The 14,965-nt window shown below is 32.6% G+C and overlaps 1 protein-coding gene across 3 annotated transcripts in view; it reads left to right on the top strand.

The window, feature by feature from the left end:
• LOC108915717 (palmitoyltransferase app) overlaps window positions 1-12,952 on the top strand; it is a 17,775-nt gene extending 4,823 nt beyond the window's left edge. For 2 of the 3 annotated variants that reach the window (XM_018721834.1, XM_018721833.1), the window contains exons 7-10: window positions 690-811; window positions 3,854-3,950; window positions 4,008-4,080; window positions 11,334-12,952. In XM_018721834.1, coding sequence (XP_018577350.1) covers window positions 690-811; window positions 3,854-3,950; window positions 4,008-4,080; window positions 11,334-11,848 — 807 coding nt within the window. In that variant the 3' untranslated portion in view covers window positions 11,849-12,952. The remainder of the gene's footprint in view (window positions 1-689; window positions 812-3,853; window positions 3,951-4,007; window positions 4,081-11,333) is intronic. The other variant, XM_018721835.1, reaches the window with a different exon arrangement.
• The last annotated feature ends 2,013 nt before the right edge of the window (window positions 12,953-14,965 follow it).

The following is a 14,965-nucleotide window of genomic DNA, read 5'->3' as shown; positions in this document are numbered from 1 at the left end:
ATATATGAACAATATTTTTTTGTATTCAACTGATGTACAGATATTTTTTTATTTCTCATGAAATTAAAATTTCTTCACAGTCATCAATTTAAATTTTAGTTTGACACTAACACACCTTTTTAAATTAAAAAAAAAATGAAAATTAACCCACCCGCAAGTGCCACGGCCGCTTTAATTAATCCGGAACAACCCGCCATAAGTGACAATAACCATGCTAAAATAAATAGGATGCTTCAAATCAGAATATTTTCAGCGCAAGTGTTTGATTATATTTATTTTTTTAAATGTGGCAAAATATCCAATAAACGGAAAATAAATATTGTGTTACAAATAAATAACTTTAGACAATGTTTTCAGCTAAGTTTTATTATTTGAAACATTGATCTAATTAAATTTGGAGTGTTTTGAGTATATTTAATGTGATTGTGTGGTATATGAGAAAAAACTATGGAATTTTCAATTTTAATTATAGGATGTAATTTGTAAAGTTCCTAAAGAAAAATCTCCAATTTCATCTACAATCTGCTTTGGAAAAACTCTACCTATGCCCTTAATCGATGTCATATGTTTGAATTTTACAAAATGAAAATGTTTCTTTCTATTATCAAGTTGTGGGGCCAGAGTTTTATGTGAATCACCTTGATTCATCGAGATATTTTTTAATCACTCATTGCTCTTTTTTTCTTTAGATTAAAGGGTCATTTACAAGTAAAAGAGGCCAAGAAAGTTTTAATCCATACTCACAAGGAAATGTGTGTTTAAACTGCTTCCATATTCTTTGTGGGCCCGTAACTCCTTCCCTTATTGACAGGTAACAGATCCGTTATATAAATTTTATTCAAGAATCATATTACAATTTTTTAACAAATAATAATAATAAACATCATATAACATAACTGAAACATTTATTATAGTTCATTCAGTTGTCATATCAAATTGCTACAAAATGTAAATATTTCTTGGCTTATTATTACAGCCTGGTGTATTTCCCTATATTTTGCGCTCTACCTACAACAGTCATTTGAAGACAGAAAATAGTGTTAAATATTAATTGTTTCAACATTCTCTTCTGTGGGAGAAATTTGTGGAATCGGAAGAGAACTAACTTCTCCAGGGTAAATAGCTCCTGCTGCACAGGTAGCTCCAAAATTCCAGAAGTATTAGAGCGTAGTTTTAAAAAATAAAAAGTCATATTAATTTTAAAGTTGAAATCAGGAGTTATTTGTATTTCAGATTTCAGTAAATGTTAATTATATTTTAGAAACAAATTTCGTTTGTGTCTGACAACATCAAATATGTTTCAGAAAATTCTTAAGGTTGTATCCCAAGTACGGAATTCAAGTAGACAACTTTCCAGCAAGTCTCATATTTTAGTCACGTAGTTTCAACAACTGGCAAAGTTGTCTAGAGCGCAGCTGTGTGTGAGAGAGATTGATGGAACTTCAATGTGTGACGTTGATGCGTTTTATTTATGAGAATAATTATACGAAAAATTAAAATATTTGAGTATTATTATCTTTAATCCTAGGTGGTCAATCCTTTCCAGATTGTTACATATAACGTATTTCTACACAAATTAGTTTTGCTTAAAATTTGAGCGATTTCTCGAATGGGGTTATTTAGCTACAGTAACGATATTAATCGTAACGACAACATTTTTCGAAGGAGGGTCATTAGCCTTTGCTAAACATAGTCAACTTTGGTTAATCATAACTCAGAAACTATGTGGTAAAATGCGCTAAAATTTTTCAAAAGTATCTGTCAAGTGCATAATTAACTACTGCAGATTTCGTAATTATCTCGAATAGTGTCCATTTAATTATAAATTGATTGATATATTTATTTGTTAGTGTCCGGAAACAAATATACCTCAAGGATAGTTTTCTTGGGTGGAAGTAACTTGATTTAGATCAAGTTACCTTTGTATAATTTTGCTCCTTAGAAAATTATCGGTCTTCAAAAGAAAAATTGATTAAATTTTTTTAACCGTCACTTTTTAAGATATTTAATTTTCAGCTTTATCAGAAATTTCAACAGTACTGTAAAACTGTAAAAATCCTAATCTCAAAAAATTCATGTCAAATGTCAATAGGTAAGGCCATAGCTAGTGACTTCTAGTCTGGTCAAAAACTTACTAGGGTTTGTTCAATAAGTATCGGCACTGATTTTTTCCTGCCAATGGGAAGGGGTGAAACGTCTCTATGGATAGGATTGATAGGGAGACTCAGTTGCCTCCGAGCGTTTGAATGTGTACATTGCACCTAAAGTAAAAGTGTTAGTGTTCATGTCCAGAGTCAAGATGCACCTACCCATCGAGCAACCTCTCCTCCACCAGAAAAGGCCTGCAATAGTAAATCAAAAGTCCACTATGTCCAAGGGTTAGTAGCCAAACTTGTACTGTTCGATTTGTTGTTGTTTATCTGTTTTGAGAAATTGAAGGAGCAGGTAGGGAGCAAAATATAGGAAAACACACTGTATATGCAGCACATAAGGTAGTTAGTTTTAAAAATTACAAATGTAGGTCAGTTTTTAAAATTTAGTACCTGATGGCCTGATGGCAACACATGTTAAATTATACGTGGATGATCTGAAAAATCTTCAACCTAACAAAGATACAAGACATTTTTTCTTAAAATTAATTTTTATTTTTCTACATAGTTTTTTTCTCCCAGCGATGCTCTCATCTCTTTAACCTGTCCAAATAATACTCGGCAGCTTTCTTTGCAAAATAATTGTTTACTAAGGTGATGGCCTCCTTAGTTGATGAAAATCTCTGTCCTCCGAGCGCAACTTTTCGGGTAGGGAAGAAAAAAAGTCACTTAGGGTGAGTAAGGAGGGTGGTCAAGCAGTTTCAACCGTAATTCATAGATTTTCGCCAAGGCAACCACAGAGGCGTGAGACGGCGCATTGTCTTGGCGAAGCAAAATTTTTTTTCCTTGCAAATGTGGCCGTTTTTCTAAAATTTCTGCCTTCAGCTTGTCAAGTAATGATGCGCAGTATGTTCCCATAATGGCTTTTCCTTTTTGAAGATAATCGATTAAGATAACTCCATGACTATCTCAAAAAACAGTCAGCATCACTTTCTCAGCCGAAAAAACAGTTTTTGCTTTTTTTGGAACCGCTTCCCTTTTCGCAGTTCACTGTTTTGTCTGTATTTTTGTTTCTGGGGTATAATAGTGTATCCAAGTTTCATCTACAGTAATTAATCGGAATCAAAACTCTGATTTATTGTGCCTAAACTGTGCCAACAGAGCGTTGGAAATGTTCATTCGAACACGTTTTTGGTCTGGTCTAACATGAGCAAACGCGGCACTCAACATCTTTCTCCTGCTTAAATCTTGATTCAATATGTGACAAACACGTTCTTTGGACATATTCATAGCCTCTGCTATCTCTCTCACTTTAATCCAATAGTTGTCTAGCATTATTTGGTGAACTTGAGCATGTGTTGGTTGTAGTTTTTGGACATCCCTAACATTCATCGTCTCCTAAGCAGGTACGGCCACGTTTAAATTCAGCTGCCCAAAATTTCAAGGTGGTAAATGTTGGTGCAGACTCCCTATACACAGCGTCCAACTCGTCCTGATTTACGAAGGCATATTTCCTTTCAAAAGCAAATATTTAATGACAGCTTGATATTCGATTTTTTCCATTTTCACAAAAACACACTCATTAAAATTATTGTCAAATAATAACTGCGCTTACGAAATGGCTGAAGTTTTGGTAAGTACCTTTCAAAAGATACGCATTCCTAGCTTTTGTTGACGAGTGCTGCCATCTTTATGTTGAGGTCGGAAACTTTTCAGACCACCCATGTATATCCTTATGGATTATGTATCCATAATATTTTTAGGAGAGGATTAGTTACTGACAGTTATCGTTCTGAAATTAATAGGAGTTCTTCTAATGAACCGACACTGCAGTTAAAGAATTATGGAATCCATGTGCAGGTAGATGTAAATTGTATCTGCAACAAATTCGTTTTTAAACAATTTTCTGTATTTCAGAATGGTCCTCAGCAAGTTACTAATAATTCGTCGGAGATGCCTGGAATCTATAGACAAACCACAGAGACTGCGGGTATGTACAGTCCTTTAAAGAAACACCTTTATCGTGCACAACAAATAATACCGTCCAAAAATTGTGCCACTCAAAAAGTAATACCCTCTCAGGCCCCTCTACTTCCTCCTTATGATTATCATAAGAAATTCACAAAAAATCCCCCCTTAGAGGTCTTTAAAAATAGCCATTCCTTACCTCAATTAAAGAATTTTGTACAATCACCCGATCCTTTAGAATATGATAATTTTTATCATCTATATGAATCTCCACAAGAATTAGAGAGGGGACATCAAATCCCTTATCACAGACGGGAAGTTCCACTCCCTCCAATTGACACACACACGAGGCCTTACACACCTCCTGAAAAGAGGTACAATTCAAACTTCGGTCAACCAAATGAGTATAAACCACGTAAACCCAGACCTCGAAGCAGTTGTGTGTATGAAAATGTTCATGCACGTGATATCTATTGTGTAATTAGTAATGAGAAAATCGATAAAGGTTTAAATTACACTCCTAATGTTAGGGTCAGCAACTTCCCTATGCCCGATTTTAGTCAGATGTATATTCAGAACAGTTTTGATTAAATCATATGTTGAGACAATGATAACAGTTAAGTCTTCCAAGAAATATGTATATGTTTATTATGTATTAGTTGTGATAACAATGATGAAAAAATCAAATTACAATCAAATTCATGACTTTCTGTGTAACAGTTATAATACCTGAATGTCAGTTGGTATCTAGATAGAACAATTTAATCAAAAGTTATTTTGTCATTTATTCATAATGGAAATTCATATTTAAAAGTTTATAAGTTAAATATTTGCTGTAAGAATAATATTGTTAATATTTGTGTGCCTTTTATATCATGTGTCTTTTCTACAGAAATGTCAGTAGATTATTTGCGATTTTTATAGGCATTGGTTTTGCTTGTACACAGGATGTTCCATTTAAAATGAAACACCCTTAATATCCCAGAAAAAAATATATAAAAATTTATTGAAACTGGTATCACAAGTTGAACAGTCGAGTCATTCAAATTTCATACAACAGTGATTAAAACTAGTTCAGAATATCCAAAAGGTAATCATGAAAGTGTCTTTCCAAAGATAATAAAAAAGTACTAAATTTTAACATTCTTTATTTTTTAAAACATAAATTTTACTCTAGTTAACATGTAATAATAGTTTACAGACAATACATCTAATAGTAAGAATACATAAGTGTTTTAAATTTCCAAAATTAAATAATTTTAATATTTACCTTTGCTGTTGCGACTTTCTCTGAGCAGTATAAAATTTTCATCTTTTTAAAATAATTTCTACATACTTATAATGTTATTTTTAAATCAGTAACCAGATATAACTACATTAATAAAATTGATTACAAAGTCATATATTTTTTGTAAGGTTTTATAAAACATTGTTTTTTTTTTTACTTAATTAAATTAAATTTCACAATTTTTAATATTGTAAAATTTTAACTGCATTTGCAGCAGTGTTGCTGTGTAGTGTAGTTCTTTAATGAAAAAATTAAAAAAAGAACTGATTGAATATATCATATAGATTTTTGGAAGTTTGGAAATAAAATGAAAAAGATCATAATAATAATTGTGTTTATGTTTTGAATGTTTTTTGAGAGTTGGCAGAAAAAGAGGAAAAATGTTTGTGAAATAAATAACATATGTGATTGGTTAATATTTTTAAAGTTCTATTTCTTAAATATTTAATAATTAAATTACTTGAAAAATGAAAAAAGTATAAACTAGGATGATTTTTATTCAACTAATTGTATTATGTATGTATTCTGTTTTTATATTTCCATAAATAATTTTCTGATTGTTTCTACTTGAATAAAACTGGTAACAAAATATCAGAATATCTGCAACATATGAGAGAACTAAATACTTTGAAAAAAAATTATATCTGAATTTTTAGCAATTGATTAATTAAAATACCTATATGTGATGTGACTAGTTATTCTGTAACATCGTAAAAAAAAGTTTTAGAATTTCAGAAGGTAAAACAAGTAAAAAAATTTGTCTTTTATTGCGACGTGCCAAACTTAGATCATTTACAAGACTAAGACTAAACCACTTCTACAAATAAGTTAATATCATTTACAATAATTGCAGAAAATGACCGCCGCTTACTGCAAAGCATGCATCAATTCGCTTTAACATTGACTGATTAATAATGGCACACAATTCAAATATCCTGTTTCTTAGATCTTGTTCATTTTGAATAGTAATATATAAAGTGATAGCGTAACATAGCACATGGCTCATTTTCACTTGTTTTCCAAAAACTTAATAATTTAACTTGCAAAATTCCAACGCAGGTTTAACTTTAAACCCGTTTCTTTACAAAACGGCTGCTTTCAACGACAAATACTAAGAGTACCTTTTTGTAAGTAAAATTGAATAGAGAATAGGGATGTTTAGTCAAAATTGATATTCAGTGAGACGTAGTGATGGGACTACTCGAATGAAAATTATCGATTATATCGATTATGAAAATCTCTCGAGTTATCTCGAGTGGTCATATAGAATCATTCGATTATTCGGATACGAATGACAGTGGCCACAGCGTTACTAATACCTGCACTACTTGAGCGAGTGCGCAGATGTTTCGATTGTTCCAACGCTCTAACGAGCTACAACATCTCGAGATAAGACGGCCGAGAGGATAGATGAGACAATCGAATATCACTGCACCGACATACAAGAAAAAAGGTATGCAGGAATTTTATGAGCGGCATCGCGGGGGGTTAGATGTGAGCTTTATTTAGCGGGGATAAAAATTCATATGAATGAAAATAATACCAAATTATGTTTTCTATATAATTTTTTTTTCAAAAAAATCCCAAACAATGGATCTCTTTAGGCGGCGACTACTCATTTTAAACACATGCTGCTGAATCACTCAACTGGCAACGAAGAAATATGGAAGAAATGCCCCAATCCGCGACAGTCATTCATTTACCTAACGTCAACATGTTTCGCATATGATTTGGGATAGACCGGAAATTTTCAAAGTGAACTTTCGATTATTCATTCGAATGATCATTCGATTATATCGATTATTTAATTCATTCGATTATTCCCATCACTAGTGAGACACAAAAAAGTTATGGTTATTTAAATAAACTTAATAAACACCCTGTATATACTATTACTACTTTTATACTATTCTGCAATCTAATTTTTTTTTTTCACAAATGGAATCTATTTCATTATACACACAAACATAACATTTTCTACATACTACTAAAACATTACGCTTGTTCCTACGGTTATTGCTATCAAGAAATAATCAGAGTGGATGAATTATTTTATGGGAATGCAGAGAAAATAAAATTTTAAAACAACATAAAAATAAGAAAGTACTTTTTTAATGAACATCTTTTACATTTAAATGGTGGTTTTTCTGCTTTTAGCTTCTTTTCCGCTTTCAAAATCTTCATAAAATTGAATATAAATATGCATGCATTTTATTGCACACTGCTTTATAAAAATCTTTTCTCTAATATTTTCTAACTACAATTGCCTTACAAATGCATAGTAAATAATTTGTCTTGCATCTACATACAATTTTATCGAAATTTAAAACACTTATTTTCAGTAAAAAAGATATTGGCTTGTTACCATAAAGGAATGAGTATAAATATATATTGTGTTTGAAAAGTATTCATTTACTATATTTTATTAAGTATTTATGATATTGTTTGTGTGAAATTAATTAAGCTTAATATAAGACTAATTTTTTTGTACTTAGTTCATAAGTGATATTAAAGTGTGCAATATCATTATTTAATTGTTCTTGCATTCATTGTGTTTACATTGGTGGAGGTATTCTATGGTTGTATATGGTAAGTTTTAGTTTTTGCATGACTTTTATGTACATTTTTAGCTTTCTTTAAAAATGTATTTTTTTTGCTGAATTCTGCTTTGTCTTTCATGAATGTGTTTTATAACTGTTTAATAATTATTGCATTGATGTATGTGGTAACTCTGTATTTGAAAAGACTCACTTTATATGCTTTTACATATGTATATTTAACACTAATATATTGTGGAATGCCATCTAGAAAATTTCACTTATGTCATTTTATATATACATGGTATAGCAAAAGTACCGGAACGGCAGAATAACTCAGTGGGAGAGCATTTTAGAGAAAAATGTTAAATACTAAAGTTTCAGGATTTCTCCCTGGCTATCCGATGGTGACTTTGACCTTGAAGATCATTTCAAGGTTAAATGTGATTTTTCAAATGGGACCCTATACTTTTGACCCCAGAAATGAAAAGACTGGAAAATTTTACGTTCATATATGACCTTGAGTGATCCCTCCCTTTTGACCTTGGGGCATCCACAAGGTCAAACTAACAAAAGTACAGGAAGGGCAGAATAACTCGGCGGAGAGCATTTTAGAGAAAAATGTTGATTTTGAAATGATCTTAAAGATCAAGGTCAATGTCAAGGTCACCATCGGATAGCCACGGAGAAATCCTGAAACTTTTGTATTTAACATTTTTCTCTGAAATGCTCTCCCGCCAAGTTATTCTGCCGTTCCGGTATTTTTGCTATACCCTGTATATTTGTGCATGTTCAAAGCAAGTGCACCTCTTTCATGCATAGAAAAGTATACTGTCCTGTTAATTCCAAATGGCAAAGTAAATATTGTCTGTTTAAGTATTACTGGATGAACATAAATTGATTTAAAAACCCAAATATTAATGCAAATAATAGTACTAATTTTGATTAATTTTTTTAATGAATGAAAAACAAATTATAGTACAAATAATGAATATCTACTTTGTCAGTTACGACTTTATGAATTAATATGGCAGTAAATATTAGTCATATAACTCATATAGTTGCAGACACATTGTTTATGGAATTCGATCAGGAACCCACAAAATAGAAACCTCTATCCCTCAAATTGTACGATTATGCAACATTATAATATTTAATATTTTTATGAGCATCCATTTACAGTAAATTAAAACGTAGATTCCATCACAAAATAAATACAATGGAAAAGATTTTATTATATTTCCACTTAAACTAGTTTTACCTGCTTATTGTAGCCAATTTGCATCTGAAGTTATAAAGATCCAATATTACCAATCATTGCTTTATTTTTTTATATTAGTAATGTTTACTAATAATTTGAACCAGTAATTTGGATATAGTATTTTTATTTTTCATTTTTAGATAATTTTACTAGCTTGTCTGTTGTCTCATTGTTTCTTGAAAATACGTAGATATTTGGTATCGAAGAGTGTTTTTAACTTCATTTGAAGGTTTAGAAAAATTTTTTAAATGTGTAATAATTAAATAATGTAAAAAGTCAGAAATGTAAGAGCAAGAATAAAATAATTGCAAAAATTTTAAATTGTCACAAGCAGAAAAGAAAAATGCAGTTAAAAAAATAAAGGATTTAAAATTTTACTTTGCATTTTAAAACAGAGACCGTCATTAAATATGTTGTAAATCTTTAGGAGTTTATTGTATTTTAAACGAGTTGATTTTAATTTTAATTTTGTAAGTGTCATAGCAATTTTGCAGTATTTTATTTAGTTGTAATTGTTAGGGCGTATCAAAAATAAACCAATAAATTTCAAGAGCACTCATACATACCTCATAAAAATAATGCAGGGTGTAAATAAATAAGTTGTAAAAAATTCATGGAGGTGGAAAAATAAGATAGTTCTTTCATACAAAAAAATCTCATTTGGACATTTCCTGTGAAGTAGTCTTTATGTTTTGTTTACCTGCATTATTTTTGTGAATATTGTAAGTCCTCGAAGTTGGTGAATTTTTGTTAACCTTGTATCTGTTAAAAATATAAATAATAAAGTGGCCTATGTACCTGGTCTCCACTAGTCACAGACTTACGTTGCACTTCCTTAGCCTTAGATAGGAATATTCGCTACTCTTGTTGTTTTCGGGCTAGGCTCTATGAAGGTGATCAGAACGTGTAGGCCCGCTCTGATACCAGTTCTTGTTATTGATGAGATAGCGTAGAGGTGCATGCAGTGGTACTGGGAATGTACTCGAGCCCAAGCCCTCTATCACACTCTCACGGACTAGCAACACACATAATAGACATCGGCAATGCAAGCGAGACCTTCCACAGCTTTTACAGAGTGGTCACTGAAGATGCCGATAGTGAAGGATCGCAAAATGTTCATATCTTGGATGTGATCAGATACATAGGCCACTATGGATCATCTCAGAGGACCACCATTGTTTGAGGAGCAGCCTAGAACCTGCAACAAGAATTGATATTAACTTCAAGGCGCGCTAGGGGAGTTCTGAAAGTAAGTTCACCCCCACAGAGCCCAGTCCGAGGACAACAAGAGCACGCCAAAAATTCCTAGCTAAGGCTAAGAAAGTGCAATGTAAGCCTGTAACTGGTGGCAAACATGGTACATTAAATATCAGCAATGGGCCAACCGCTAATATTATAAACTGCCCATAAATATTTAGATAGACCTTTAAAAGTACCAGTAAATTTAATTATCAGATAAATAAAAAAATGGGAATATATATATTCGTTAACCTACTTAGCAAATGTCGCAAGTCCACTTTTTATCCATATAGAGATTTTGGTGGCATCTAGCTGGCAGTGCATGAACCTGTCATGCTGAGAAGTCAGATTTTACTTTAGTAGTAAACAGCGCGCGAAAACATCAGAAAGCATATGTCGAATGTCCACCGCAGTCGGTCCAAGGGCAGAAATAGTCGTAAGTCCACCAAAATCTCTGTCTGAATAAAAAGTGGACTTACGACATTTGCTAAGTAGGTTAACGTATTGACAGATTTATTTGTATAGCAAAAAGATGTATTTGATAATGACAAGAGATTAATCAGTATAGTAGTAATTTTATTATTAAAAAAAAACTATTTCATTTAAACCCTGTACTTTGAGTTTCGGTTAAGGCTGGATTAACTAATCAGGCAATTAGATTGTGATTATATACTTTATAAAATATATATGTAGTCTAATCGCCTGATTAGTTAATCAAAGCATAACTGAGACTCAAAGTACCTGGCCTTAACATAACCAAAATTATAATTTCCTCAATAGTTTCAATTAAATCCATTTAACATAAATATTAATTCACTTTAACCATGAGCAATTAGACAATTTTCTGTTAACAGCACACATGTCATAATTGTGATTAATCCTACATAGCAGATTTTAAATATTAATTCATTATGTAGGATCTGTGAATAAATTATTTGTTTTCATTTCAGAGAGTAATGCAGGAAGTATAACCCATTTAGTCACAAGTGAACAGCCATTAGCTATCGCTCCTGCTGTGCAATTATCGAGAACTTTAGAAGACTCGCAGCAATATAAATCACAACCTAGTTTGAACCATTCTCCCGTTTATAATAACATTGTAAGGCATACAAATCAAGTACCCTTAGGCAAATCACATAGTTACGCAGATAACTTAAACACGACGGTGGATAAGCAAGTTGAACTCAAAGAAACAACTGTAAATATAGAAGACCTCCATTTAGACCCCATAGTGCTAAGGGAAAGCCATATTTTGTCCAACATAAGTGAAAATACAAAATTTCCCGACTTGAAACTAGATAATGATTTAACTTTACAAGAGAAGGAAAATAGTTTATTAAGTGCGAGTAGACTTCGTCTTTTACAAGACACAACTATGATAGAAAGTGCTCTAGATTTGGACTCTCTAGATGATTCTAGTTTAGGGACTAATAGCCAAGCTGGGCTTATGAAAATTGTTGTGTAATATTGGTTGTTATTATTGATAAAACGTTAGCTTTAAGTGCATATAAGGTTTATTTTTATGGTTTTAAAGAGATATTATTTATTTTTGTACATTATATTATATTCTCTAGCAGAATTCTGTCAATGCAGACTAAACATTAAGTGTACTTTTTTAATTCAATTTATAGATACATCTTTTAAGTTATATTGTAAATATATACATATATAGATGTTAGCATATATTTTATGGTACTATTCTGTAATGACAGTGAGCATTATAAAAATGTGACCCTCAATTTTAGATGCTTCTATAGTCGACGTAACGAATAATATTCCTCAGATCTATTTCAATAAAGGAAAAACGGTGAAATCTCCCTTACAGATATCTCCTACAAAAAGACAATTTTGCCTGGTTCCTGCAGCTTTTCATAAGAATAACACTCGTACCCTTTTTTTAGATGAATGTAGACGCTAATTTTTTAATATTTTAATGACGATATTTTTTCTAAACAAACCCAAAAATGAGGAAAAATAAATATCGTTAAAACAGTCGCCAACTCTTTACTGTGAATCTTCATTCCCCATCAATAATAGAATTGCATATTTTGGTGATTAAGGTGCAAGATCAGCTACTAAGAAATCCCGCTTTTGATTTCCTATTTTTTTTAGTTTATTCATTTATGTTTTTATTTGGTGTGTAATATTTGTTTGACTTTTTTGAAAATGGTGCTAAAGAGCAAAATTTTGATTAATTTTTTTTATCAATTTCACTTCCATGGCGGGAAGGAGTTTATCTAATTCCACTGTGAGAGATTCCACTGTATACATACATCTGTAAACAATGACGTTATATTATTAAACTTCAATGTGTTTTTTACTAGAGATCACTGTATTGAGAATTACAGAATAGCACTATTAATTATTACAGCCTGTATAATTTGCTGTTATACATTTATGGAAATTTCAATTTGGGCTAAATTTAGTTCCATTTCCAACTGTTCTGAACGATGTTCTTCTACTTATGTTATCGATTGTCAGAGATATAATTGTCTATTTAAATTTGCCTCAGAAATATGTTATATGTTTATAAGGTACTGGACTTAATAAATATAAACAGTTTATTCAATAGCGTTAGCAAGTTCTTTCTTATTTTTGAGAAATGATTATTATTGATTCCTTTTTATTGATGTAATAAATTTGAAGATATTTGCTTTAATTAATTTATTTCTGAATTTAGGTCTATCATCACACTTAGAAAACATAGATATTGAACTCTACCCTTATTGAATTAGTTAAAATTTCCATGACTGTATTTATATACCTACTGCTAAAATTGCAAAATTGGTGTCATGGGGAGTATATATATTTGATATTTGTATTTATATTTTTGCTATAAGATCATATTATATCAAAGCGGACAATATTTTTAAATTTTCACATAAAAATGCCCTAATAATATTTCTTATATATGATAAAAGTTCGCATTATAATTATTTAATTATAAATTTTTAATGTAAGGTACAAAAAATATTTTATAAAATTCATGTTAAGCATTGTCTTCTTTTATGTAGATAATAAGCAATATTTTGAGAGACTAATAAAATTGTATCTGTTCTGTAACAGGTTAAATGGAAACTTAATTTTTGTGTCATCCTGAAACATATAGTATTAATACATTTACGTGATATTACCTTTATTCTAATAGTAAGGAATATTATTTCAAATTGTGAACTAGAAAACAAACATTTTTGGAATTGTAAGCTTAGTAATATTTTTAATAATTTGTCTGACAAGGAAATAAATAGTTGGACTAGTAACAAAGTGTTTTATTTTATACCCTGAGTAGTAAGATTGCATATATGTACATACAGGGTCGGAAAGTCCCCATGGTTCATCGGCCGTTACGTGAGAGCGATAGAGAAAGTCATAGAAATCCGTGCGATAGAGAAAGATGGCTATAACGAAGGCATTTAATAGTCACCGCCCATTTCGCCCTTCCAGAAATAAGAAGTGGATCTTATTTGTGGAAGGGCGAAATGGGCGGTGACTATTAGACGCCTTCATTATAGCCATCTTTCTCTATCGCACGGATTTCTATGACTTTCTTTATCGCGCTCACGTAACAGCCGATGAACCATGGGGACTTTCCGACCCTGTATAACTCCGCGGTCGAAATTATGAGAGTGACTCATCGCTAGCTTTTGGAGTTTTTGGACTAGTAAGGGGGATGAAGCGTGCCGGGAACGAAAATCCATTGGCGTGTCTGCGTAAAAGGCAATAAGATATAGAAAATATAGTAAAAAAGATAATAAAACATAACATGTAATATTTTTTACGGTTAGCTATAACCGCGCCATTATTCTATGGCTAGAAATTGGCCTCAATGATTTGGGATTGAGGGGGATTATCTCTCTTTATCCTGCCTCATCTCGTGTAGGCCTGGACAGCCTTCGTAGGTGGGCCCCATCCGTCGTCTACCCCGACCGCAAATGCGGCCGGTGTAGGCGCTTTGTGGGACCTCCTTTTGTCCTGGCTGGGCCCCGCCGGCTAGGGCCCTTTTTTCTGGCGCTCTTCTTGCTTTGCCGGCTCGTCTGTGTAAACCCCGGGGGTAGTGTCATGTTTATGTGTGGTATGGTTGGGTAGGGTAGTGCGGCTATGCAGCCTGGGATGCGCTTTGCTAAGGTGGCCCTTAGGCTAGCGCGGGAGGGGAGGGTTAGGGAGGGTATGGGGGGTGTGTATGTGTGTGTGTGTGTCGTTGTCTTCGTTTCTTGATCCTGGCTGTCTCTGAAACAGAAAAGGTTAGCGGGCAGGGGGGGGGTCATTGGGGTGGTCACCCAGGGTCAAAAAGTTGGTGTCTAGGTCTTTTGTGTTTGTCGGTCACGTCGGGTACGTAGTCAACGGCTTGCCTGAGGAGGGGATTGTCATGTCTAGCGGCTACGTGAAATCGTTTCTCCGCGTTTTGTCTTATTGTCTGTGTAGCGTTTGTGTATTGTAAATCTCGTAATATGTCAGTGTTTCTTACGTACCAGGGCGCGTCGGTGGCCGTGCGGAGGGCTATGTTTTCCACAGCCTGTAATGACTTTAAGTGGCTTTTTGCCGCGTGACCCCACACGACTAACACTTACACACCCACCCACCC

This window comes from Anoplophora glabripennis, unplaced genomic scaffold, assembly GCF_000390285.2.
Source record: "Anoplophora glabripennis isolate ALB-LARVAE unplaced genomic scaffold, Agla_2.0 scaffold1753, whole genome shotgun sequence".
Classification (NCBI taxonomy): domain Eukaryota; kingdom Metazoa; phylum Arthropoda; class Insecta; order Coleoptera; family Cerambycidae; genus Anoplophora; species Anoplophora glabripennis.
Note: the sequence above shows the minus strand (reverse complement) of the source record. Positions and strands in the feature narration are given on the sequence as shown.